At 39.4% G+C, this 27,925-nt stretch overlaps 1 protein-coding gene across 1 annotated transcript in view; it reads left to right on the top strand.

Moving 5' to 3' along the window:
* Positions 1–27,925, top strand: part of LOC311276201 (uncharacterized protein) — a 93,866-nt gene that overhangs the window by 61,521 nt on the left and 4,420 nt on the right. Inside the window, exons 9-10 of the mRNA XM_084385747.1 lie at positions 12,071–12,124; positions 14,024–14,137. Coding sequence (XP_084241873.1) covers positions 12,071–12,124; positions 14,024–14,137 — 168 coding nt within the window. The remainder of the gene's footprint in view (positions 1–12,070; positions 12,125–14,023; positions 14,138–27,925) is intronic.

Here is a 27,925-nt window from a genome sequence, read left to right as displayed (position 1 = left end):
GGTGTTGTAGGATGAATAGAGAATGGCCTTTATTTCATGTTGAAAGTCATTTTTTGTAGGGCAGCAGATGGGACTTGAGCACAGCACTGACAAAAAAAATTAGCTATCAATCCCTTGTGATTATTGCATTTTATAGTTGTTTACATTCTCGATTGAGATGGAGTTCAGCACTCCTCTCAATTCATGCAAAGTGAAATCACACTCCACCAATGAAGTCTTAATCACCAGGGAAACAGAGCCAGCTCATTCAGTTTGGAAAATTCTGTAATTAGAGGCAGAAAATCTCAGGAAGAACCCGTAATCTTTCCTAAAGATGAGATTATCAAGGAGTCATCGCCACCTGACATCTGAGCAGATGTGCGCTCAGCGTTGCCAACAGGGAAGAATATGCCATTGCTCAGTGTTGACTGATGATAGTGTTGAGTGGAGGTTAATTGTCTGTCAGCGTGTTTATAGAGGATCAAAGTAGCAACATTAGTGCCATTCAGCACACTTCTTAAAAGGATTATTACGTGTAACACAATGTTCTCTCCACTCGAATCAGCAGCATTTTTTGAGTTTAGATCATATACTACAGATCCGTCCAGAGCTAACTTTGGAATTTTAGTCTGTTTTCAGTTTCAATTTGTGTTCACCTGCTTTTGACTTAACTTTCTTTCGTCACTGTCAGTCTCTGCTCTACCATCCGCAGACAGACAGACAGACAGACAGATAGATAGATAGATAGATAAGACTCGTGACTTAAATCAATGTATCAATTCACTATGCCGATTCACTGAAACAAACAGTTCAAAAGAATTGATTTGCGAGAATTCATCGGACTTCTCTGCACTACATGCATTATTAAAGGCAACTCTCAGACTGTCCTCTTCCACACAACTCTAGGAATACTGTTCGCTCGCTCTTACAAATCAGAAATTTAGTCATCCTCAGATTCTGGGAGAACCTCAGAACTCTGCCATGGAATATTGCATTCTGTTTGTTGCTCACTTTTTCTCTCTCTCATCTGTAAAATGTTACATTTGTTCGACTTCCCCTGTTTACTATGAATAAATCTCCACACCAGTCTCCCAAATCAGGATGAGATCATTGCTGCAGTCTTAGTTGTCATGCATACTGATGTCAGGAACTCTAGAGACAAGCTTGCACCAACTAAGCTGTTAAATACCTCATCTCATCTAAGGTTCATTACCTAATCTCTCAGCTGCTTCAGAATGCATTCATATGTTTGATTATAGTTACACTATGAGAGACTAATAAAAATGCTGTTCATTTAGCAAAATGATAACATTTATCTTTTTATCATGCCACATGCATGGGGGATTTTTTTTTACAAGTACATTCTCTTTTTTAATGCTTTTATTTTACAAAAGATCCTAACTTAATGTTTAATTAAATTTACATTTAAAACTAACTAATACTTTCAAAGTTGATTAGATAAGCAAATGAACAGATTATCAGAAGGCCTCCTACTTCCTTTTGTCTCATATGTACACTATCTGGTTAATCTTAATCCGTATTGTTCTTTCTCAGCATCCCATAATATGCCCATCTGACATACGTAAATATTTTTTAATTGGAAACATTTTATCTGACTCCCCAGACTCTTTCCAGGCCTTCTGACCTTCACTACAGAAAGAGCCATTATTCACAAGTTGTTTCTCGCAGCAAGATTTGAAACTTGAAACATGAGAAAGAGACAAAAAAGAAATAAAAGGGGCAATATATCCAGCCTGTGCTCAGTTATCTGAGACCTCACAACGTCTCCATACTTATCAATCAACTCTTACATGTTTGCCATAAACAGTTAACATTCTCTAGAAGCAATTACTAGTTCCTCCTCCTCTAATCCCTCTGTTAAAAGCACCATATATTGAGTAACAATAACGTTAAGAGTGTCTGTTTTCAATAAATACAATGAAAGATATTGATTTTGCATGCACATATTTGTATACATGTCAAAAACAAAATGGGTTTGATTAAATACACATAGGAAAATCATATTTCTCTTACACACTAAAGTCTCAAAATGATAAATATAAATCATTGAGTTCACATTGAAGGAATGTAGTTTTTAGTGAAGGTTCATCATGCTGTCAAATATTATTTAGCACTCAGAAATGGAGCAACACACACAGACATTTAACTCATCGTCAGAGGGCACAGTGATGACATCACTCTGTTATCTTCAGTCACCAACATCATGCTGAGATGATATCACTAAGAGGATTTCGATCAGCACGGCTTCTCGGCGGGCGGTCTCCATGCCAACAGTGTTACTGGTCTGAGCAACATCTTAACGAGCAGATCTTAATTACGTTCAGACAGGCCCTACAGAACCTGAGACACCTTCTGACCTCATAGAAGGGGAGAAAGAGTGTGTGCGTGAGCGAGGGAATGAAGGAGAGTGTTCGCAGCACTAATGAGGGTTTAATAATGTCTCACTTAGATAACCTGCTACCTGACAACCTGTCCATGGCTTTTGACGTGCGTGCGTATGTGGTTAACAAGTGACTTCTATATGAGTGTATGGGCGGTTACATCAGCACTTACCTGGTTGTTCTTTTACAAGCAGATCCATGTCGATCACCCCCTCAGTCTGTTATGCTGCATTCCAATAAAACTCAGATGTGGGATATTCCTACTTATATCAGACTTTCAAGCATAAAGGCTCATTAAAGAAGTTTCCTAGCAACCAAACTGTGAAGGATGAACAATGTTAGCATTTCTTCTGCAGGTGCATACAATTATTAGCAAGAAAGCTTACCGTGTTTTACACTACTGAATTAATACATGAGTCAGTCATGAGTCTTTACAAATTTACATAGTGTATTTTCTGCAATTCCACCACGTGCCGTCGTACACCCACAGCTCTACAAAAATCAAGGTTGTAGATCTACAAAAGCTTCTAAGTGACGTTCTGTTGCACTTGTCAAAGCAAGGAAGTTGAATGGAGCACAGCATTAGCAGGATCGATCTGACACTTGAAAATGGAGGCAGAGACCTGAGCCCACCCCATCATGGGTGAGGCATTCCCGTATTATTGATAAGTCAACAGACAGACAGAGAGCAGGGGGTCAGTCTAACATACTAATCCTCGAATTGATTTGTTTTGGACCTTGTACAGTGTTACTTCAGTGAGATGGACTGCGTCGAGTGAATAAACTTGAGGGGTTTGTGTTGCTGAAGGTTTTGAAAAATAGAGCATAGTCGGTCTGTTTGTTTATTCTGAATGTAGAGCTGTTGTACCATGTCAGTCGTGTGGCATCTGCAGGAACAGTGTTTACATCTCTATTCTCAACCTCCACTCTCTTATCTCAATGAATGTCTTTCACGAAGTACCATCCTCTAAAGGCAAAGTCAGATTGAATATAGCATATAGAAATAGGATTCCGGTTCGATAAGGATTATGTGTGATTACACCTATGTGTATAGAGCAATTCTTTAGCTTCTTTTCTTGCTCCGTCTGATTTAACGTCTGTACCCTGACCTTCACAGCTTGCAATCACTTCTTGAAAATCAATAGTGCTGTTGCTGCTGCACCGACACACACCAAGAACAATCGTGTATGTGCGAGACGCAGAGAAAATGCCCAATCTCACCTTCAACTTTCTTAAACGTGTAGTAAAAAGCAATTTCACCTCTGTTAGAAGACAAGAAAAAGCATTGCTCCTCCTCCTGTGCGCTCTCAACACAAGACGATCTGTCAGAGCGCTCCTTCGTATGAAGCATGTCATCATATCCAGCTCGTTTAAAATGCTCTCCGAAATGACTAGCACTAGCACGGTTTCTCGTGACAGGCCAGCTCTGCAGCTCTGAGACAGACTGATGGGCCGGCATTGTTCTAAAGGTCATTTAGCAGAGCAGTGGTCTTCTCTGGCTAATGATGTCATAATGAAGGACTGTGTGGGCCAGCGGTAAACAGAGTCAGACAATAGGCTTTTTCATTGCCAGGGTTAGCTCGGTGTGCCACTAAAGAGACAACCGTATTTAACTTAAGTGAGCAATTTGAATATTGTCTCCTTTTGTGGCAGATCTATATTTTACGATGGTCTCTGCTTCTCTGCCACTTTCTTCTCTTAGTTCTCAGATTGACTACATATTTGAACACAAATCCACTGTCTTTTCTTGTGATTTGACCTTTTAGTCACTTGTGCATGTCCTTTATAACAGTATCACTCTTGCCTTAGAATGTTGTCTTGCCTTAGAATTTGTAATGCTCATATTTTGCTGTCTAATTAAGGCTTTATTCCCGTGAGAAAATAATTTCTTCACTACAGCTGTTTACCTCAGTTAGATCAATAACGCAGCTACTGTAAAGGCCTCAAAAATTTAATCAATACCACCAACTTTAAACACTTAACAGCCTGTTACATCATTAAACTTTTGATTACACGCTGTTTAATCCCAATTCTTTGCGTAAATAAAAGCTTTCTCTGATCTGTTTTTCTTTCTGAGTACCGACCCTGAAGTGTTGCATGCCATTGGAATTTAGAACAGTTTAGAATACATTTAGAATAGATTTTTTTTTGTTTTTTTTTTTGCAAGTAGTCTATTGGACTTGCAATGGTTTTGTGCATGTTTTAACACAATGGGAGTAAACTATTATTACTTCAACTCACAATAATTCATATTTATTAATAAACTAACAATGTTTGGAGGATTTGTTGTGATTTTTTCACAAATTTCAGCAGTTGAAATTTGGAAGAAAATGTCAAATGTCTGTTTTGTCTGTTGGCGAAAAATGCTTAGTAATTGTAAATCTTAAACTTAGTAAGGAATTTGGTCAGACTCAAAACAAGATTAGGTCAGCACTGGATATCATTGAGGACTTGCTGACCTAAGGGCACTGAATAAATCTCTCTTTTTTGGGGGGCAAACTGGAAAGGTCACTGAATGAATTTGAAGGACTTTTTTTTTCTGGTGAATGGATTTAAATAATTTGATTTAAAATATAATTGCCTCCAAATGCCTCTTCACAGACATTGTCTTAACCATAATTGAATCTTTTACACAGTTGGGATACTTTCATTTTGTTAGACCATTTTCCTTTGAGATTGATGGATTTTTAAATACATCTCCAACTGCAAAACTTCTTGGTGCATCCTTGGATGCTTCGAACGGATTCTTGAGAGTGAATGTTTGCCAAAATGCAATTTAACAGATTTGTGGTTTATAACTAAGCTCTTGGTGATATTTGAATAACATCACAAGTAACTCTATAAACCTGAAGTTCTTCATGTATGTCTTAATTTAAAAAATAAGTGTGTGCGCAAGTCAATTCATTTAATTAAAGTAGGGCTGTGAAACGATTAATCGCGATTAATCGCATCCAAAATAAAAGTTTGTGTTTACATAATATATGTGTGTGTACTGTGCATAATTATTTTGTATATATAAATATACACACATGCATATATTTAAGAAATAGTTGCTTATATACTGTATATGTATATATATATATATATATATATATATAGTTTTATAAATGATTTGTATTATAAATAGGTCCGAGGTCCTGACTCTCTGTGGTCATTAAAAATCCCAGGATGTCCTTCGGAAAAGTGTAGGGGTGTAACCCCGGCATTCTGGCCAAATTTGCCCCTTGGCCTCTGTCCATCATGGCCTCCTAATCATCCCCATATACTGATTGGCTTCATCACTCTCCTCTCCACCAGTAAGCTGGTTTGTAGTGGACGTTCTGGCGCAATATGGCTGCCATCGCATCATCCAGGTTGATGCTGCACATTGGTGGTGGTTGAGGAGATTCCCCCTTTCATGTAAAGCGCTTTGAGTACCTAGAAAAGCGCTATATAAATGTAACATAATATTATTATTATTATTATTATTATTATTAAATAAATATAAATATTTGATATGTAAATAACACATTTTTCTTAAATGTATACATGCATGTGTGTGTATTTATATATACAAAATAATTATGCACAGTAAACACACATATTTTATGTAAACACAAACTTTTATTTTGGATGCGATTAATCGTTTCACAGCCCTAAATTAAAGTAAATGTTAGCTTATACAGGTAGATGACTTGATCATCCATATACAATATGCAAGTATCCATATAAATATGCAAATATCCATATAAATATGGCAAAATGCTTGCACAGCTATTAAGGATAGACACAAATGTGTAATTTAGGGCACAAAGAGAGACGGACAAATAGGAAAATAACAAAATGATAGGAGTTACGAGGAGGCATAAGCAGGGGGTTAAAGAGAATAATCACTTTTCAATGAATAGGCCTCCTCCCAAGTATGAACATATTAATATGAATTGCTGCATTCCTCTGATTCCAGGCTCACTCAGACAGCACCTTTTTTTGACCTGACAATTACAGCCCCACAAATACAATAGGGTTATTCAACATTTCCCTTCCACAGATTTTCATTTTCAGGCCAACAAAAGAGGTTAGAGAAAATGGTATTTATTAGAATCTAAGAGAATTCTTTGTGAAAGTGTGAAAAAGACTTACCCCCTCATATCATTCCTAACCTATATGGCTGACTTTCTTCTGTAGATAACCAACAGAGATGTTTGACAGAAGGTTGGCACTGCTGTTTTTCATAAAATGTAAGTGAATGGTGACCACAGGCTATCAAACTCCAAAAATGAAATAAAAGCACTACAAATGTATCATAAAAATAGTTCATACAACTCGTGTGCTGTTTTTCAAGTCTTTTGAATCCAAACAGCAGCTGTGTGATTGGATCAGGGCAAAACACTGAAAATCTTTCCCACTGCCATAGCTCTCAAATGTAATTAATGTAATTTGAAGATGGATTCTTAAAATGGCAAGATCTGATTCACAAACCAGTGACTCTAATGAAGCGGTTATTTTTAGTGTATCAAAAACATGTAGTGCAACCAATGTAGTAGGATTCTTTTGAGATCCATTTTTTTAGTGAATCAGTCAAAAAGACAAAAAAAATAAAAATTCAGAAGTTGCCATGTAAATTAATCAATTATTACTGAATCAACATTAAGCTGTCTATACTTCCAGTATAATACATAGTGGATGTAAATTGCATATAGCTAAATGAATTGGAATCAGATCAAAATCTAATCAAGATGTGAAATCATGAAATATGAATTGATAACCACCCAAAAAAAAAAAAAAGCTTGCCTTACAAAACTATCATATCGTTTTAGATGACTTGGAATATAGCTCAAGAGTCATATTAACCACTTTTAGTTTTATTTAGCTTTTTGTTACGTTTGAAGCTCAACAGCACTTGGTCGCCATTCACTTTCACTGCATGCGAACAATCCTCCTGGGTTTTACAGAAGACTTAAAAACTTTCTTGAGTTCCTTTTAAAGCTTTGAACATTATGCAGATGTAATCAAAAGGTATTATTTTTCTATTGTTGCATCAAACATTCATTTTGTTTTAAACCTTTCTTGAGCATCTTCATCAGATAGACTGCGTTAAAGTAGACCTCCACTGGGGCTCGGGCACGTTACCAACTCCTGGTCCTCCACCTGCTGTCTGCTGACGTCCGTAATCGCATATATGTATCTAAGAAACGCTCAAGCAGATTTATGCATTCAATTTGAACTTCTTAAATGGAGAATCCCACGTACCCTAGAGCAGTTTTCCTCTGGGCGGAGCATTTGACTTTATCCGTACCTTTTATCTGTTGCTGAGAACTCCGAAACGGCATTGGGGAGTGATATGCGGCTAAGGAGAGATAGAGAATGCGAGCATCAATCCCTAAAGTAATTATCTCAGCTCCTCCTCATTCCAAAAGGCTAAATATAAGTGAAGTTTTTAGCTCCCAGTGGCAGCCATGTTGCCTTTGATAAACGGTGCGACTATAAAATGTGGGTGCGAAAGCCAGTATGTGTGTTTTAGTGTATTCTGCGTTCACACAGCCTGGCTTGGAGTATAAATTCTCCTGCGCCGATCCGTCTTTCTGCCATGAACAGTCGCTCGCACGCACACACAAAAGCAGATACAGATAGGTGGGCGAGTGTGGTTGTGCTAGATTGGAATTGTCAGAGGTGTCACATTAAATGTGCTATTATTAAGTCCAGGCTGAATTTTATGGCCTTGCAGGATCGTAAATTGGTTGGTCAGTCCTTTAAATTACGTATCCATCGAACGATGTGCTCTATCCGTCCTCACTTTTCTCCTGCTTTACTTTCTCTTCCTCGCTCTCTCTCTTTCTCTTTCTCCCCCTCCCTTTTACCACGTACAAATACAAGAGCTTGATCTTGACTATTTGGCCCTGGTTGAAATGGATGGCGTGAGTGTGACGGGACGAGAGGAGTGCGGGATGCTGAGAGTAGCTGACATCTGAGTTCACAGAGGCTTTAGAGGTCACTATGGCCCCTGGCCAAAGCCATGACCCTCCTAAGGGAATAACAAGAGAGCCTGTCTCAGTATATCGATCAGGGTAAACTTACAAGGAGCTCTAGTACCATTTAAAAGTTGAGAAGTCTAAAAATCTGGACATTTCTCAATTGCCTTTGAATGTTTTTGTTGAGGAAAAATCTACACTTGCAGTTGTGTATCAGAAAATCAATGTACAATACAGAATTAAGTGATAGCATGGGTAATGCTTTACACCTTTTTTGGACATTACCTTTCACGTAGTGTGTAAAATAGCTATTTGAAACACTGCAGACCTTTTACATACACACAGATCAAAGTGCATGACAAATGGAGTTATTCTCTCCTAAAAGTTAGAACTCATTCTGAACTGCCTTAAATGAGTCATCAGTAATTCCAGTCTTACTTTCTGGATGAACGTACAATTTTTTTAAACAAATTTGCATAATGCCAGCCTATGGTCTTCATTAGCTGCCCACGAACAATGTCTACTTTGACCCTCCCTCAAACACTGTAGTTGTAGCTGAGGCACACTATGCAAGATTTGTATCTTAATATAACGGCTTCAAAATCATTTAGATGGGAAACAAACTCGACGAATCATCCCGATAGCAAAGCAGGGGGGGGGCAATGCAGGTTTGAGAGGTGGCGCCCCGCCAAATCTCGCGAGAATCACGACTTGCTTAACGGCATGATGTCACATACATCAAGCCGACACATGAAGCAGCCTCTATGGAAAGACACTTGCATGCATTTCAGATGTGAATCATGGCAGAGTCGACGAAGAAAGCGCGGTCGGAAGAGTCAAGGAAAAGAAAACGACGGCTCTGCGTGAGTGGTATTTACGACAGTAACGTTAAATACAAGAACTCCACAGTGACTCTAGGGGTCGCTGTTTGAGAAAAACGGAAACTGCATAGTGTGCCTTTAAAAGAGTTTGGTTTGTGTTGTTGAAATGTCGAGAAGACGCTGTTTTCTGCACTACGAAAGCAATTCCACTTGATTCCATTTGATATGGTAAAACTGGCGCCATCGGACTGTTCATATCACTGTATATACAAGTGCTGAAGAAGCCTCCGGAGCTGAAATTCAGATATGGTAATGGGCATTTTGTTTTCCACATGCGTTGTAAGCAGGGCCTGAAGTTAACTTTTTTGACCACCTGCCACAGTAACTTTTTACCAGCCAGTTTTTTTTTTTTTTTTTTTTGCCTCATAAAGGTGAAAAATAGAAATCACACAAACATTTTTCTTTAACTTGTAAGAATACATTTAAGTGCTGTCAAGTTATTAACGAAATCATTTTAAGTAATAACAACTCTTAGACTATAATTTTTTTTAATCTTTTTATTCATTGATTTGCTGTGTCACAGACATAGTCATATATACTGACTGCTGCTAATCTGGCACGCACGCACATACACACACACACACACACACACACACACACACACACCGTGCTAACTCAACAGATATAGACCTAAGTTACCCCAGCTCATATGTAAACAAATCACATAGGCTACTGTGTTGATGGCTGATTTATTCAGTAGACAGTTCCTGGCAACTGTTAATTACAGCCTTCAGGAACCGTTAAGCAGAACTAAATTAATATTAATATTACTGATAAAGTTACCGGGTACCGGACATTTTCTCACTGGTTCCCAACTCCCAACATACATTTGCACACACTTCTGTGTAACTGTCATTGTACCATAACCAACGTCAGATTTGCTTTATCTATTCTCATCCCATCTCACCAACAGTTTAATACTTTACGTTACTCGCACATCCAAACGTAGAAGGGCCTCATCTTCTTTCCGATCGCGCGAACGTTCCCGAAACAGGAGTCGCATCTTCTCAAACTGCGCTGCTTTCATGGACGTCAGTGCCTTGACCGCCTCGTTACATCAGTAATGAAACAAACGAAACAAAACGAACAAAACGAAATTACAAACGAAATGGCTGACAAAAAAAAAAAAAAAAACAGACTCAAAAAAACAACAACTAATGAATCACTCAATTCTCATTGGCTACCCGCCAATGTGGCAGGTAGATTGACAGTTTTACCCGCCAATTGCAAAATTCACCCGCATTTGGCGCGTGGTCGGGTGTTAATTTCAGGCCCTGGTTGTAACCCCCAATTTCCACCAGATGCGTAACGGCTGCGTAACGGCTCCGCTGCGTGACAGCTCCGTGTTCCGTCGTCCGTCAATACCCACCAGGTCCGTATTTGTTGCGGAACGGCTGCGGTCATGACTTACAGCTGAAGTCACAAGGACCCACGAGATCTCGCAAATTCACGTATGATCGCGCGATATAAGTGCTGAATTGCTGCGGAGCTCTCCGGCATCCGGCAAAAATAGAAGCTCTGCGTATCTGCTCCGGAGGGCTGCGGATCGCCGGAGTCGGAACGCAGCTGTACCGCATTCAGTGGAAATACACTCATTGACTTTAATGGAAACCTATTGACTCCGCCGCCGTGCCGGAGCCGTAACGCAGCCGGTGGAAATTGGGGGTAAGTGTTAGACCAGTCACAACAGACTGGGCCATCTGACCAATCAGAGCAGAGTAGCCTCTCGGAAAGGATGGGTTTATAGAGGCTGAATCCTTGATCGAACGGTTTCAGACACTGTGAGAACAGATGTGATGTATATAATAAGAAAATGTACCTGCATTTTGAGCTTGGATGCATGTAAACCTATTGTAGGACACATTCAAAGCATAATTAGGAACCTTTAAAATAGCATTATATGACACTTTAAGCGCTGTGCATTTGATTACAGCTCTCATCAGTATTTGATTCTTTGAAGCTCAATGACTTTGAGATGAAGTGTCTTTATTGCCTAATATTTGACTTAAACTGACCTTGTCCCTCATCTCTTGATCAGATGTATTGATGACACTTAATTAAAACACACTCTGGGTGAATGGGTTAAGCTGATAGGCAGAGGCTGACAAGGGATGGATCAATAACACCGATCAGAGAAATTAAGATCTCAGGCTCTCAAAGGAGAGATAAAGACTGTGTTTAACAAATTAACATAAGAACTGAGGTGATAAAGCAGTAAAAAATCATTAAATTATAAGCACTTTTCTCTCCTTTGAGAACTGGCTAGCAGAGCGCAGTCAACACTCAAAGTTCAGCAAAAAGAGGGCTACTCACCATAAGACAAACATAAACAGACTTTCCTGATCCAGTTACGGCACTTGATTATTGCACTTGACTAATAAACAATAATAATAAACATTTATTTGTATAGCACTTTTCATACATGTAATGCAACTCAAAGTGCTTCACAAGCAAGTAATACAATTTCACACAATGTCAATAATAATTTGTTTAATAAAAGGTTCACAATGTAAAATATCAATCTAAAATTATAAAAAAAATAAAAAAACATTAAAAAATATATATATATAAGAGAATCATGAGATTTATGGGTAAATCAAAAAAAAACTTTTGCCCTTTCGCTTTTTAATAATGGGAAATTGTAGATGCATGAAGGGAATGTGTTTTTTTTATGTATCTTATGCGATTTCTTTTTATATAACTTATCATCTTTTTTTTTTTTTTTTTCTCTCCCCTTTAACTAATTTATTCTTTAGTGTTTTTAGACTCTTAAGCAGTTGTGGAATTATTTGGAATTAAAAATCTGTTTACTTTTAAGAAGTTGTATTTTAGTAAATGAAGAGCTGCTTTCTTTTTCCAGATGGCCACAGAGGTGTTGGAGGATCTTCTAGAGGAGGATGACGAGGTTGTGGAGGTGTGTGTTATTTTAAAAAAATATATATTTTTAACATGGTATTAGTGTTGTTACTCATTTCACAAGTTAACCAATTATGAAGAGTTTGAATAATCTAATTAAAACACATCAAACTGAAATGATGAAATGTTAAATAAATGACTTATAACTTATAAGATGTTTATTTCCAGTTGTTGTGGTGTGGTTGTGTATTATCAGGCCCATCCTACAGGCTCCACCTGGTCGGATATTTGACACCAGCATTTGATGCATTGCTCACTGTCTCAGACAGCTGGATTCATAATTTATGGCATTATATCCTGCTGAAATAGTAGTTTGTTTGTGTGAAAGTGCTTTGGTCTTCACTTTACTTTATTAGCTAGAGAAATTACGAACACAATGCTAGGGTGGCTAAAACTGAGATACTTATACATTGCTATTTGATAGACCAGCACATAGACACACACACACACACACACATAGCACATTTTTCTATCTCAACCCAATGCCACATAAATTATGGTGATACCACACACACAATACGTTAAAAAGCATGATTAAACTCGAAGACATTCAGATCTTTTCTTCAGACTTGATTAAAAATAGCTTATATAGTACAAACATCCTGATGTTGATGCATAATTAATGAGCCAAACTGAAGCCAATAATAAATTATTAAACAAATGAATATGAAACTTACTGTAGTGTGACTTTCAGAGATTTGATTTATTTTATTTTGAATATTTTTTTTATCACCTAGTTCTACTGGCTATATAAAAAAGGATAAGTCCTTTGATATGTCAGAATCGGAACTGGACCGTTAAATTCCTTTGATTGCCATCCCTATAGTCTACTCTCTGAAGAGTCAGGACTGAGGTTTACCGGTCCACTCCCACACACAAACACACACACGTATACACACACACCCACACACTCTTTCTCTCTAATAGATATCTGGCAGATTGAGAGCGCTTACAGAGTGTTCTGAACATTCAGCTCAGGAGAGTCATAGAGTGTGAAAGAGGAGGAGACAGAGAGAGTGGGAGTGAGAGATGTTTGAACTCTCTGTGGTGTGTTATTGAGACATCAGAGTAGGGTATAGAGTGTAACAGTAGGTGATAAAGTGAAGAGCACTTGAACACAGCACAACAAAAACATGCACACACACTCTTCCCCACAGCCCATTTGTGTCTGACTTCCCTTTGTTCAATGTTCTCATTTTTCAGGATACAAACAAAGCTGCCCGATTGTTTGTCTCTCCCTCTCTGTTTACCGCAAAATAAGGTTATTTTAATCCTGCCTGAAATCAAATATTTATAGCACTGACAGAGTGCACAGGAAGTGCTTTAGGTTTGTTTTGTTAATTACAAGTGGCTGACTGACTGACTTTTAGATGTATTTACTGTAGGCAAGAGTGGGGTAATTTGTGCCAGATTTTACACAATTAATGCAATAGGCCAGTACTTCCAAACCCTGATCCTGGAGTGACTCCAACACTGCTCATTTGGAATCACTGGGGAATATAGGAATTATTTACATTTCAAATAAAAAGATGAATACAAATGAGAAAGAAAAACGACATACTAATGTATAATCCCATTCTATTTGTAATTCATGTGTAACACTTATATAGAATCCCAATCCCAGTTTGCTGCACATTATTCCCATTTTTTAAACCAGCCAGAAAAAGGTTTTAATAATCATTATATTTTTATGTAGTGCAAAAATAGACAGCATTTTATAATAGTGATAATATTTCTGCTAGTGTTCCCTGCATTTGAAGGCAAAGCTTATACTATTATTTGAACCACAAGCACAGTTTACCCCAAAACATCTGACATGCTGCAAACTTTATACATTTTGGGAAAATACAATTTATGCAATTTTTATATATATATATATCTTTTCTTCCTGTCTCAGGTGTGGTATTTGTTGGGATGGCTGTTTTATTTGCAGCTGGATAAACAAGACCTGACAAACAACAGTATGAACTTCAGAAAATCAGCCTGGACGTACCTAAGCAAGGCCAAAAAGGTAGAGCTCGCACATATACACACACTGCTCTTTTGGAAATGATGAGGCCATCTGATTTCATCATAGCATAGTTTTCATTCTCCCCCACATACAGTACACACACACACATTTTCTACCTGGCTGATTCCTCCACTCCTCCTTCAGTCCCTTCTCATTTTTTCCATCTGTCATGGCTCTCTCAGCATGCCGTCAGCTCTTTTTCTACTGTGAAATTTCTCGAACTCTGCTGGTGTCCGAGCGCAATAGAAATGGAAAATGAAAGCCAGAGTTTGAAATAAAGTAAGAGAGGGAATAGCTTGCAGGGTGAAGTATGACAATATGTATAGCTCTTTTTTTTCCTTTTCTTCTTTTTCTTCCTCCTCCCCATTTCCATCTCCTCCTCAGGCTTTTCACTGTTACTTGACTTTGGTTTTCTTTGAGGAAACCTTTGGTCACTCTTTCCTCTTCCATTGTTTTTCTGTCTCTGCGTCTCTCGTTTCGAATAGATTCGTCATCATCTGTCCTTCATTCCCTCTGCTTCACCTTGTAGCCTCTCATTTTCTTCTGGAGTGGAATAAACATACCTTACTTCGTCCTTGATGATCTAGTGAGATGAATTGGGAAGGCCGGGCACACACCTGCTGTCTCGCATATAGCTGTAGATCCATATGTCTCTCCTTGAGTCTCTGAAGTACAGACTTTCATTACTTAGTTATTGCAGAATTCACTATTGATGGGTAGTTATGGCTAGCCAATAGGAAAGCAGGAGAAATGTAGTTCAGTACTCTTATCGATCCAAATGGCTTTTCAAAGTCTCAGACATGTAATCTTTCAAATTAAAACAGCCAGATGAGACTTAATACAAACTCTGACCCTGTCTAAGCACCTAACACTTCATGTAAAAACAGTAACCACAGTAATAAAGTATATGTTTCATTTGTAGATATACAAATGGAGGAAATCTGAAAAAATGTATTATGTATTTCCATATTTATTTATGTATTTCTTTGTCCTATTGGATAAGACGGCATGGTTTTAATGGCATGGTCTTTAATACTGTGGGTTTGTTAGTTTTTTAAATAAAATGTAGGTTATATTTTATATCAACATTTGAAAGTAAAAATATAATAATTCAATTAATAATGAACCCATGCTATTATTTCAGAGTTGTTTAATGGTTTATGTCTCCGACCACTTAATCCTGAATGACTTTGTTTCTGACTCTGTTTGTGCTGCTCTACACATTTCTTTAAAAGGAAATTTGAGAGCAAAAATTGGCTCATGAGCACAAAATATGTAAATAAGACCTGAAAGTCACACTCTTGGCTTTGGTTCAGACTTGTGAATATTTAATTACATTCGCTAACGTCTCAATTATTCATCTGCTCTTTAATCAGTGCCCCATATCGCCAAGCTTTTGTTAGCTGTGTCATTAATATGGCCGTAATAAAGCAAACAGTAATTATTTATTAATTAGCCTTTTAGAAGGTCATCTCTCTGCGCTATGAAATATACTGCCAGATATGACTGAGCTAGACTAATGTTGCTAGTATAATGCTTAAGTATTGACAGCAATAACCTTTCAACTTTTTAGTAATAGAATTGCCTGAACAGTTGATTAAATCTGGTGATCATATACATTTTCCATCCTTTGGGAACAAAATATTTCAGTAGCATCATAGAGAGTCTTATTTTGTGCACCATTGCTTTGCTAAACCTATAAAAACAGTTCCATCTTCGGTAGAACACAAAAGAAGATATTTTGGAAAAAAAAAAATGTATCTGGGTATTTGGTCCATGCAGTGGGTGTTAGGAGGGGTCAAATGTTAGTTTGAACATTAACTTTTATTGAAAGGACAAAAGTAGTTGAAACATCTTAAAAATGTATTTAAGGAATGTCAAGAAAACAGGTTTACAGTTTATATAAGTGGCTGTTTGTAATAAACCGACATAAGTGAGCATAGACATCTAGACAAGTATCCATGACACTAATATTAAAATCTTTAAATATTAAATATATATAAAAATCTTTTTGGCTCTATTTATTTTGTACATGTATTTTTTCGTCGGATACCATCCATGTTGAAATGAATGCATGTGGAAGATTGGTGCGTAAACTGTAGCTCAGGTAGATCAAGAAACACGAGGAGAAGCTGTGGGATAATATAACATCAGCAATCACAGACATTCGCATTTGTATGGGATTAGAATTCTCAGAGGACTGTTGAGTTTTGTAGGAAACCAGTAGGTAATTTGCTCTGTAATTTTTACTGAGGTAGTGTGAGAAAAACACAGACATGGCAGATTCTGACGGGATTAAAATTGCAAAGTACACCTGTGAGAAATTAATTTCTCTAATGTCCCCCTAGAAAACTAGTCCCGTCCAATTAGGGCTTTATTCTGAAAGATATAATTACGTTGTTAGCTGTTGCCCAAGTGCTGTGGATTTCAACTCTATAAAGTATTTCCATATATTTTTAAATCTTCAGTTTTATGCTTCTGCTTTAGTGATCATTAACCAATTTGTGAAATTGATGGCTCTTGAGCTAATCTCTTGATTACAGTCTCGATTTTTCTCCTGAATCGATTGATTTCCCCTGTTCCTCTGATTTTAATTAGCTTGTGGCTACTCTGCCTGTTGCGGATTTGTTTTCTGTGTATGCACTCATATTGCTGTTTTCTACCTTCACTCCACCCTTCCTTGCTTCCACTATGCGCTCGTTCTTCTGTCACACTCTATGACTTCAGGCAGGGTTCAGATTCCACTTTAGCTGCTATTCACCATTGATTTTCTGCCTTCTGCTCAATGTCCAGCTCTTTACACGTCCATCCCTTAGCACCCACCTCCCCTCCCATACCTCACTGCCTCTCTTTTCTCTCTCTTTCTCTTGTGCCATTCCTCACTACCTCTCTTTAATCCCTCTATTCCTTGCTCACTCTCTTTTCTGTCTCTATTTCTTTCCCTTTTCTGTCTCTATGTACTATACCTGCAATTAACATCTGCCTCGCTGATTCAATCGCAAGTTGTCAGCCGAGATCTATTGCTGGTGTTAAAGGATTAGCCAGGGTCGGCGCCACGAGGGGGCCCGAGGGGGCCTGGCCCGGCCACCTAGGTTACTGTGCCCCCTCACCTCTGGTCAGCACACCACTCTTCCTCGGAGCGCGATTTCATCCGTTGAGACTCAGCAACAGGCACGGTGACGGTTCCACTGTGCCCTCTTATTCCTGACATAATAATTAACTACATATCGTCGCTGTCGGGTGGAAACCTCGTATGTCCAAATTTGGTCAATTTCATATTTTTTTACAAAGCGATGCTATTGGTCAGTCCCCACGTGGTACTGTTATTTTTACAAATTATTAACCAATCTAAAGTGTTGAAAATAGCTTGAGAGCAAATCTCTTAACTCCATTGGACAACTGTCTGAGAATCCTCGTAACTCCACCTCTTCTTCACTACGCGGCGGGAGCCTTGCGGCATTTTGTCTCCTCGTCAGGATTGAAAGTAACAACGATTAAGAAGTCCTCGTCGAGCAACACGTAAAGCAAGCCTTAACTCTGATTTTATCTGTGTTAAACTATGATCAGTTATTGATGTATTTTAAATGTCTACTTATTACTAGGCTTATTATTACTAGGCGTATTATACGTGTGCATTGAAGTTTTAAAATGTATCTAATATAATACTTGAATTGAATTAAATGTTTTGGATACCAGCATTAAATTATGGTTTTATTATTATTTTACTGACTCGAAGTTGGCACTGTGCATGTAAAATAGCTACCCCAAGTAGCAAGGTTTTTATTTATGGGAGAAAAAAGGTAAGTTAGGTCTAACATTACTGGTTTAATTTCCGCCTAATTAGACAGCCTAACGTTAGTCAGCTCATCGTTTTTTGTTCTGCTTCACTTATAGCTCTTAAACCTTTAAAATGGAGTTTAGGAAGATGTATGTAACCCAGTCGTTAGCTTTGGTTAACTACTGAAGCCTTTTCTCTTGTCAAAAGGCTCAACGCGACCGCTGACTTTGTTTGCGTACAGATTAATTTCCGCCTATTTTAGACAGCCTAGTATTTTGGTATTGCATGCATCACTCATATCTCTTAAACGTTTAAAATGGAGTTTAGGAAGATGTATGTAACCACAATCATTAGATTTGAATGGCTCTTAAAGCCTTATCTCTTGTCAAAAGGCTCAACGCGACCGCAGACTTTGATGAACACTGCTGGCAGCAGCGACGTCTGTGTCCGTACCGTTCTTATCAACAATGACAGCGTAAATTAACCTCGTATCTCCCTGCTCCCAAGTCATAAATCTCGTATCTCCGATTAAACATGATTTTGGGGAAATGTTGTGTTAATGTTGGTACACAACAGTATAGGATAGCAATATAAGGTATAATACCAACTTTAACGATACAAAAAATATGCCGTTTTTTTTTATTTCCTGAGAGATACGAGGATTCCGCCCGACAGCGACGATATAGGCCTATTTAAAAAATATATATAATAACGTTATATATATATATTTTTTTTGTTGTTGTTTTTTTTTGTAAATTAATTTAGTTTTACTAGAATAAAATCAGCTTTGCAACTTTGCATTTTCACTCGCGACAGGCGATTAAATAAATTACGTCACTAGCAGCTTGTATGTAATTGATTGAAATATGACTGTACGTCATGACGTTAAGTATTTTTTTTCAGTCAACTACTAGCCTACTCTTTATTCATAATAATCTGTATTCGTCTAAAACACCTAACGTGCTTGATCATTCAAGCAATCATGGATTTATAGAGGTTGTTGTTGTTGTTTTAATTAAAAGTGGGTGTATTATTATTATTGAGGGTGGGAGAGGTATGCCCCCCCAGTGACACAACGAGGCCCCCTTGTTCGGTATGTCCTGGCGCCGACCCTGGGATTAGCTCACCCAAAATTGAATATTCTGTCTCCCTCATGTTGTTCTCATATTCCAGACCTTTTTTATTTTGTATTCTGAGAGAATTGTATGTTACTAATTAATATTTATGCAATGATATGAATACTACTATTTATTTTTTTCTAATTTTCTAAAATTATTTTTCAATTAAAGCTGTATTTCATGTAAAAATAGAGACAAGGCCTTTAAAATCCACCTTTTGAAGGCAGATTAGTGTCATCTGGTGGGAGTAAAAAAAAGACAAGAAAAAAAGTTGAATGCCATTGTGTAACCACTAGATTACTATATACAGTAGCTCTATATAAAGAGGCTTGTACATAAAAACTTACTTTTATCCAGACATTCTCAAAACTACTTTTTGTCAAGATTTAGATTTGTTTGAAATGTTGAATGTCAGGTTTTCCAATAATTTTACTACAGTCAAACCTGAACACAGAGATATTTTGTTACATGTAACATCAAAATGCATTTCTGATTACCTCCAAATGTAATTTAGTCAAAGCACGTTTTTATTCTTCAGTATTTTTCTCCCTCTTTCCATATGTCAGTATTTCTTATTTCTCTCCATCAGCTCTTTCTTCCTCTCTTCATCCCTCAGTACATCTCTTTTTATTCTTCATTACCTCCACCCCTTGTCCTGTATTGATCTGGGCAGTATTGATTGAGCTTTGAGTGCATGACCACATTTTCAGCCATTAATAATCTTACATATAATGATTTATCATGCTTACTGTATGCTATGATGCATAAATGGTCCAGCCTCTTGCTTTGTGAATAGACAGTCACACTTTATCGATCCTCGAGGGGAAATTAAAGAAAGAAAAATTCGGAAGGTATTTCATCAGCTTTTGTTCTGTGTGGAAGTAATAGATCTCGTGTGTCACAATGTTACTTCAGCGTTAGTAAAGCATCTCGTTCAGCCATGGGTGCAAAATGACCTGTTTTTTGAGCATCTCATTGCCCTGTCTGTAACTACCATTGCAGCTCTTGAAATCGCCTCTAGCAAGACCCATGAAAAACACATTCACACAGTGACACCTTTTATTGGCCTTGATAAACTAATATACACAGCTGAAATATTTTTGTGTTAATGTGCGTAAGAGCGAGTATTCACGCGTTTTTCACATTCCAATCAAACAAATTATGTCTCAGGTCTGCTATTTTCTTCCAGTAAATCTGAATGAATATAACATTCCTGGAAGAGACACAAGTGTGTTTTTAGACACGAATGAGCCTTGTCCAGTGTCTTTATGCAGATTTTGTGTGTATTTGTATGTTTTTCCACACATGTATTTTTTTCAGCTCTGTTTATCTGTGCAGCAGCTGTGTTGATAATGCTTTGTCATTTCATTGAGTGCAGTAGAGATGAAGACATCTGATCCCACAGCTGTCTTTCACATACACCAGAGTGTTTGAGAGCAGGCGATGTGAATTGTGTATTTGATTGCATGTTTTAGATCAAAGCCAGCTATTAGGTGCTCTCACATTGTTTACAGGTTTTACAATGCAGGGGTCAAATGTCAGTATAAAAATATTCTAGTAAGTGCCACATAATTTTTCATTATGCAACACAGCACATATAAAACAAACGTTTCGGCCATATGTATATCTAAAATAACTGACAACCAACTGCAAATCACTATTAGTGTAAATATAGCTTAAACACAGTAAGTGTAGTGAATTAGTGTCAATGTGTCTTCCTCCACTAGGTTCAAGATCATTTTCAAAAACTCTCCAATCCAATTTGGTCTTGTTAATTATCTTTTATAATTCCAAAGCAGGTGAAATTGTAAACCACCAGCAAGCAAATGTGATTAACTGAAGTGTCAGCAAGCAACAACTAAGGAAAGGTCCACTAATCTTACTTATTTTTATCCTGTATTGATTGCTCTGCTTGTAGCATTGCTTTGTAGGTGTTTGTTCTTTTCTTTTCCTTAGGTCTAAACTTCGCCCATGTGTTTTGACACTAACTGATCCCATTCTCTCTCTCTCTCTTTCCCTCTTTCAAGTGTAGCTATAAAGAAAACGTACCCCAAAAATTATAAATTCTTTAGTATGTAAAATCATCATAAAATGCTCTGTAGGATTTTTGTGCTGCGTTATTGTGTAGACGTTTATGAAAGTTTTGAAACAAAATATTATAGGCCTACACTTTTCTTATAGGTTGTGCAATATTTGAATTCTCAGTTACTTTTATAGTAGATTGATGCTTTATACATGTACTCTACAAAACCCTTCCGGTCTGTTTGCTTGTATTTTTGTACTCCCAGTCGAGTGAGTACCGCAGAGCATCTTTTGTTCAGTGCCTATGTGTGATTGTTCTTTTGGCTCAGGTCTGTAGTTTGATGTATTAAGAGCCGTTCTCATCTCTTGAGACTTGAAATCTTTTATTGTGGACTCTAGCACACAGGATTGGAGGCACTTATTTATCGATAGATTCAAACTGAAAACGCTATCCTGCCTTTTATTATCATTCTTTTCATTTTGATGCACAGAAGTGTTTGAAAGTTGACATTTCTTTGATGTTAGGTGTGGGTGTGTGATTAAGAAAGTGAAGAACCAGGGAAAGTGGGGAGTTATGGTTATGCGAGTTGAATATTAAATACTGAAATCTGTTTTTCCTCCCCTGTTCAATGTAAATACATTGAAAATGAAATAATATTGTTTATGTAATATGCTTAAAGGTCTCATTGCATGGATTCTTTTATTATTTTAGAATGTTTCCTGGGGTGCCCTTATAATGTTAGTATGTTTTTTAGATCAAAGCTTGTTATGATTTAGAAATAAAAGGCATATTTCCTAGCCTGATTTGAACGCTCTGTTTGAAGGGGCATGTCTGCTGTGAGACTTCAGTGTAAACGCCCACTGCTGTGATTGGCTGACATGCTTGCATATGAAATATCTAGCATATTGTGGAACTCTCTCGAAAACTTTTACTATTACAGCTATTATACGTTTTTACTATTACAGCTATTGGGTTTAACGAATCGTGAGAAGTTTAAGTATTTAGATCTATTCCCATCACATAAAAGGTTGCAGTGATGAGCATTGAGCAGATGACAGCTTGTTGATCGCGTGAATGAAGATCTTATCATTGCAACGCAGTTTCTGCACTCTCACTAATGATTTCACCAATGCAAACATGAGGTAAGTACTCAATCGAAAAGAAGGTTCTCTGCGCTTCTGTAATCCACAAACAATCCGGTGCAACCAGGGTAGGACAAAACAACCAGACAAAAGGAATCGCCGGTGCAGCACAGATGTCTACTGATTAAAAATATTTATTTAAGGTGCATAACAATAAATGACTAACGTTTCGATGTAAAGTTACATCTTCATCAGAGTCATGAGGTAAGTACTGTAAGAGCTTCGTTGTGCCGCGTAAAAGCGTCATTGATTTCATAACGAGTTTTGGCAAGTGTCCAGATAAACGTACTCGGTTACCTAACGTAACCTCGGTTCTCTCTAGAAGAGGGAACGAGTATTGCGTAAGTTGCTTACGCTACGGGTAAAGTCATCTTTTCACGCCCTCACACGTCACAGCCCGCCAGAATGGGGGTGGCTTAGCGTATAAAAGGATTGGCTCGGGGGCTGCTTACCTGGTTTTCATCGACTGAAGCGAGATCAGCTCGTGGCGCGAGCACGGCAGGTTACGCACTACTCGTTCCCTCTTCTAGAGAGAACCGAGGTTACGTTAGGTAACCGAGTACGTTCTCTTATGAGAGGTTCTCTCGTATTGCGTAAGTTGCTTATGCTACGGGAACCCCTTGTCAACGCCGTGCGTGCCAAGCATCCACCACAAAAGTCCCAGGAGAACGCCCGAGGGACACAGATAAGTGGGAATAAGGCGGCCAACAGAGTGGGCCAGCACATGTACATAAGCACACAGTAGGGGATACAGAGCGGCGCAGTCGGTCCGTACTGAAAAAATATCAACCCTTTATAGTGCAGCTCAACCAGGAGAGCCAAATCACGTGAGAGTAGTCTGCACATGAACAATCTGGGCAGAACATACACACGACTTAAACTGACAAAAGTCTAGCCTGCAAGGCAGGAACTTCCAGGTTATAAAACCTAACAAATGTAGAGGGGGAGGCCCAGCCTGCCGCCATACAAATGTCATGAATAGAAATCCCGCTGGACCAAGCCCACGATGAGGCCATGCCTCTGGTGGAATGAGCCCTGATGCCCAGAGGGCACTGCAGGTCTTTAGACACATAAGCTTCCGCGATAGCGTCCACTATCCATCTGGACAGACTGTGTTTCGAGCCCCTTGTTGCGCCCACCAAACGAAACAAAGACATCACCTTGGGGACATAACCATGTCTCGGTTTGAGAATGACTTACAGTCATTGGGTCCGAACTCGAGACACGCGGCGTTAACAGATAACGCGTGTAAGTCACCCACGCATTTGACTGATGACAGGGCTATCAGAAAAACGGTTTTGAGCGTGAGGAATTTCAGATCCACAGTCTTTAAAGGGATGTGCTTTCAGGGCCTCCAGGACCAAAGAAAGATCCCAAATCATCGAGGGCCATGAACTTCATGAATGTACGGGGTGCCAAAGACAGGCCGAACGGAAGGACGGTGTATTGATATACCTGACCGTCGAAGGCGAATCTCAAGAATGGCCTGTGACGGGGTATTATCTGAATCTGAAAGTATGCTTCTTTCAGATCGAGAGAAATAAACCAGTCCCTCGGGCGAATTTGCGCGAGGATTTGTCTGGTTGTGAGCATTTTGAACGGTCGCCTCATGAGAGCTTTGTTCAAATATCTCAGATCTAAGATAGGTCTGAGAGCTCCGTCCTTCTTGGGCACGAGGAAGTAACGCTGTAAAAGCCTGACTCGCTCAGAGAAGGATGTACTGGTTCTATTGCCCCCTTGCATAGCAGCTTTGCTATTTCTGCGCGAAGTAGGTGTGCTACTTCCGTATTCACTCTCGTCTCGGTCCGTGCTCGAAAGCGCGGGGAATGGCGAGCGAACTGTAGCGAATAGCCCTGCTTTACTGTATTCAGCACCCATTCTGACACGCCTGAATCGCTTCCCATGCTTCTGCATGCATAGCAAGGGGTAGAATGGCCTCTGGGTTCCGATCGCCGCACTGCGTGGGGTCGAGAACCTGAATCAGAGGTGCAGGCGCGCTCTCGATGCTTGAATACGCCGGCTCGCTGACAGCGATGGCTGGCCGGTTTACACTTAATGACTCGGTCACCTCGGACGGAGAACATTTTGGGCGAGAAAACCGGGACGCGTGAGCGGCGCCGGGGGTAAAGTGTTTATCAGTAAGTGTGAGCGCTCGTGAGCGGGCACAGAGCTTACGTTCACAACATGACTGGTATGCGGCAGCTTTAAGGGTTCTGTTCCCTGGGATAACCGTGTAACAGAGCGGGCAGTGAGTAGGTGTGGGCACTGTATCGTGGGCACATTTCCTACATTTAACACTCGAGCGGCGTGCGCCAGCTTTATGAGAGTGGGCTCTGTGAGAGTGAGAGACACAGGGGGGACTGTGCTTGTGTGTAGGGGTGAGCACTGGGACGTGGGCACATTTTCTACACTCAAAACACCATCGGTGTGAACCGGATGACCAGAAAATACACTCTTATGAGAAATCTCTGGGTCACCGTAAAAACGGCGTTTGGGTGCAGGCGAGCGGGTTGTACGACGTGCTCGTTGGCTGCAAAATACACATCTGCAGTCGCCTCTTTAAGGGAACTGACAGAGCGAGAAGCTTTGATGGCGGTCTGGCCTTGGTGGGACTCAACCATCTTTTCCTCCTTGCGGCTGCTAGGAGGACTTCGCGGGCGCAGGTTTCAGCGCGATCCTAGGCCGGGGTCCCCATGGGGGAGGTGGCCTGTGGCGGCTCGATGAGCGCGATCTCTGGATTCGAACACGGGTCTCTGGTGCGAAAGCCTAAGATTTCGCCACTGAGCCACAGGGGGAAAACACATAAGCTTTCAGCTAGCAAGAGCATATATGAGAGCGTCATCATGTTTATGTCGGCGTTTGTTTGCAGGCGTGCATGTATTATAACAGGCTCATTTACTGCAATATCGATATTTCCAGCTGCCTAAGCTTAAGAGGGGACTGAGAAATGTGTGAGAATTGGAGGTTGGTCCGGCCTTGGTGGGACTAAAAACACTCTCTTTTCTCCTTTTGCCGGTGACGTGCGAGGGCGGGGCAGCTTTCTTGTAACGCAAAGAAAGCTAGCCCTGGGTGCTGAACATGCTCGTGACCGTCCGCTCTGACATCCCTTGTGAGGGGCGCAGTTTGCGTGGCTCAAACAGAGGACGTAATAGGCGAATAGCCAGAGAGCGTCATGTTTTGTGATAGGCTCATTTACTGCAATATTGATATTTCCAGTCGCCTGACTTTAAGAGGGGACTGAGAAATGTGTGAGAATTGGAGGTTGGTCCGGCCTCGGCTGGACTAAAACACTCTCTTTCCTCTTTTCGCCGATGAGTGACGCACGCGAACACAGTTGCCGCAGGGCAGCCAATGAGCGCGCTAGATAGCTTGCTCTGCTAGCTTGCTCTGCTAGCTGCTGCACTGCGTTGACAATACAAAAATTAAGGATAATTTTTTGGCTTCATATCTCGAGAAAAGATTACGTTACCCGTAGCGTAAGCAACTTACGCAATTCGCCTGTCTGAGCTTTCATTTTCTCAAAAATACCCAGGGCTTGGTTTACACCCATCAAAACGTCTAGCCACTGGGGGACCATAGGCAGGCTAGGGAAACTCATATTTAAAAAGGTTAAAAAACCTCATAAAGTGAAATTTTCATGCAATGGGACCTTTAACTTGCTTTAAGTACCATTTGTAACAACAGAATTCCTTCGTAAATGTGTCTTTGTTGGGTCTTTAACTACATGTTGTCATTTGAGCACCAGTCAGTATGATTTGGATTTCAGTGCAGGATACTTTTGCTACACCAGTAGGTGTCTTTTAATGTTTTATGAATGAATCATGTACTAATGACTCAGTTTATTCGGTTTGTTCACCAACATTGTCACGTTAGAATCAAGAAATGAAATGGTCCTTTGAGGCCAAACTCGGATGCTTTTTGAAATGTCTGATTCGTTCTAGTGAATCGGTTTGTTCAGATGATTTTTTCAGAAACATTAAAAATTCAAATCCCTGCGCAGAAGTACTACATTTTAGGTCTTATATTCTTAAATTCAGACTGCGAAATCACAACTCGGCTAAATTTTCTTTTGCCATAGGTTAGTGTCTCAGGAAACACTGGTGTATGCCTCAGAGGGAAGAAAAGAAAGTGTAGGTACGTGTGTGTGTGTGTGTGTGTCTGTGTGAACTGTGCAGATATAAATGACTATCTTTCAGCTGGACAGTAAGGTCAGTTGTGGATCAGGAGTCAGTTCAGCCCAGCAGTTCATCAGAGGAGAGAGGTACCGAACGAGAGGGAGAGATACGGCCTGAGGAAAGTGATTTAGGGACAGTGGGAGGAGTCCTTGATGGCAATCTGAATGATGAAAGAAGGCAGAGAAAGAGGGAAGGACAGATACAAACACAATCAAATTCATTACTTTCAACACACAAATGCGCACTAAACCGGATACGCACACAGTGTATATGTGTCAGGTTTTGTCAGAATTCTGAGGACCAGCCATGGTTAATATAAATGTATGTATATCTGAATTTATTTATTTAAATGATAAAACAACTAAATAAAACAACATAAATAGTTGTATTGATAATAAAATTATTATCGAACTTTAGAATTAGGGGCTAGAAAAAATCATTAGCTCAGTTTAATATCCCTGTCATGACAGAAACAAATGTGTGTGTGTGTGTGTACATGTTTTTCTATCCTGGTGGGGACTTCAACCTGAATGCATACAGACTTACTAAAACTAAAACTAAATGGAGGTCCCCATAAGGAAACAAGCTTATAAATCATACAGAATTATTTTTTTTTTGTTGAAAATGTAAAAATGCATAAACTTTTGTGTGATTGGTAGGTTTAGTGGTAAGGTTAGTGTAAGGGGATAGAATATACCGTGTACAGTATAAAAATCATTACGTCTCTGGAGAGTCCCCACAAAGATAGCTTGGCTTGGTTTGGCATCAATAATTTTTTTGTGCTGGTTCCCAGTTGAGTAAGATGGTCATAGCAGGAGATGGCAGACTCACTTTTACACACACACACACACACACACACACACACACACACACACACACACACACACACACACACACACACACACACACAGACAGACACACACACACACACACACACACACACACACACATCAGCAACACCTCCAGACAATTTTCTTCAGCAAAGAACCCACCCAAACAGAGCTCTGTTTGGCTGCCAGTTGCAACCTCTGCAAAGCTGCCAGTTCAAAACAGAAATACAGCAGTGGAGTATTGAGTATGTGGAGTACACATAGAAGTCTTGGATTAAGTGGAAGATACACTTTTCAGCAGTAGCTATCTCTAGGAGGAACATTTCTGCTGTGTACACGTTTGAGAGCTTATTAAAGGATGTAAAGATGAGGAGATTTGTAGAAGGTGTTTTTGACACTGTGTGTGTGTGTGTGTGTGTGTGTGTGTGTGTGTGTGTGTGTGTGTGTGTGTGTGTGTGTGTGTGTGTGTGTGTGTGTGTGTGTGTGGGTGTGTGTGTGTGTGTGTGTGTGTGTGGCTGATGGAGTGTAACTCTTATCAGGACTGGAGATCAGGTCTCAGTAATTACAGGGTGGAACTCCAGATGGTGTCTGTCGCTGAGGTAACACATTCAAGGGAGCGCCGTCCTCCTCTAGATTGATTAAATAACCACCACTCAGATCTGAATCCAAAACGCAGGAGCTGTTGCACAAGTGTTTCTCAATTCATTTATTTATTCGCAGAG

The sequence above is a fragment of the Rutilus rutilus genome, assembly GCF_951802725.1.
Source record: "Rutilus rutilus genome assembly, chromosome: 17".
Classification (NCBI taxonomy): Eukaryota; Metazoa; Chordata; class Actinopteri; order Cypriniformes; family Leuciscidae; genus Rutilus; species Rutilus rutilus.
This window is presented reverse-complemented; position numbering and strand designations above follow the sequence as displayed.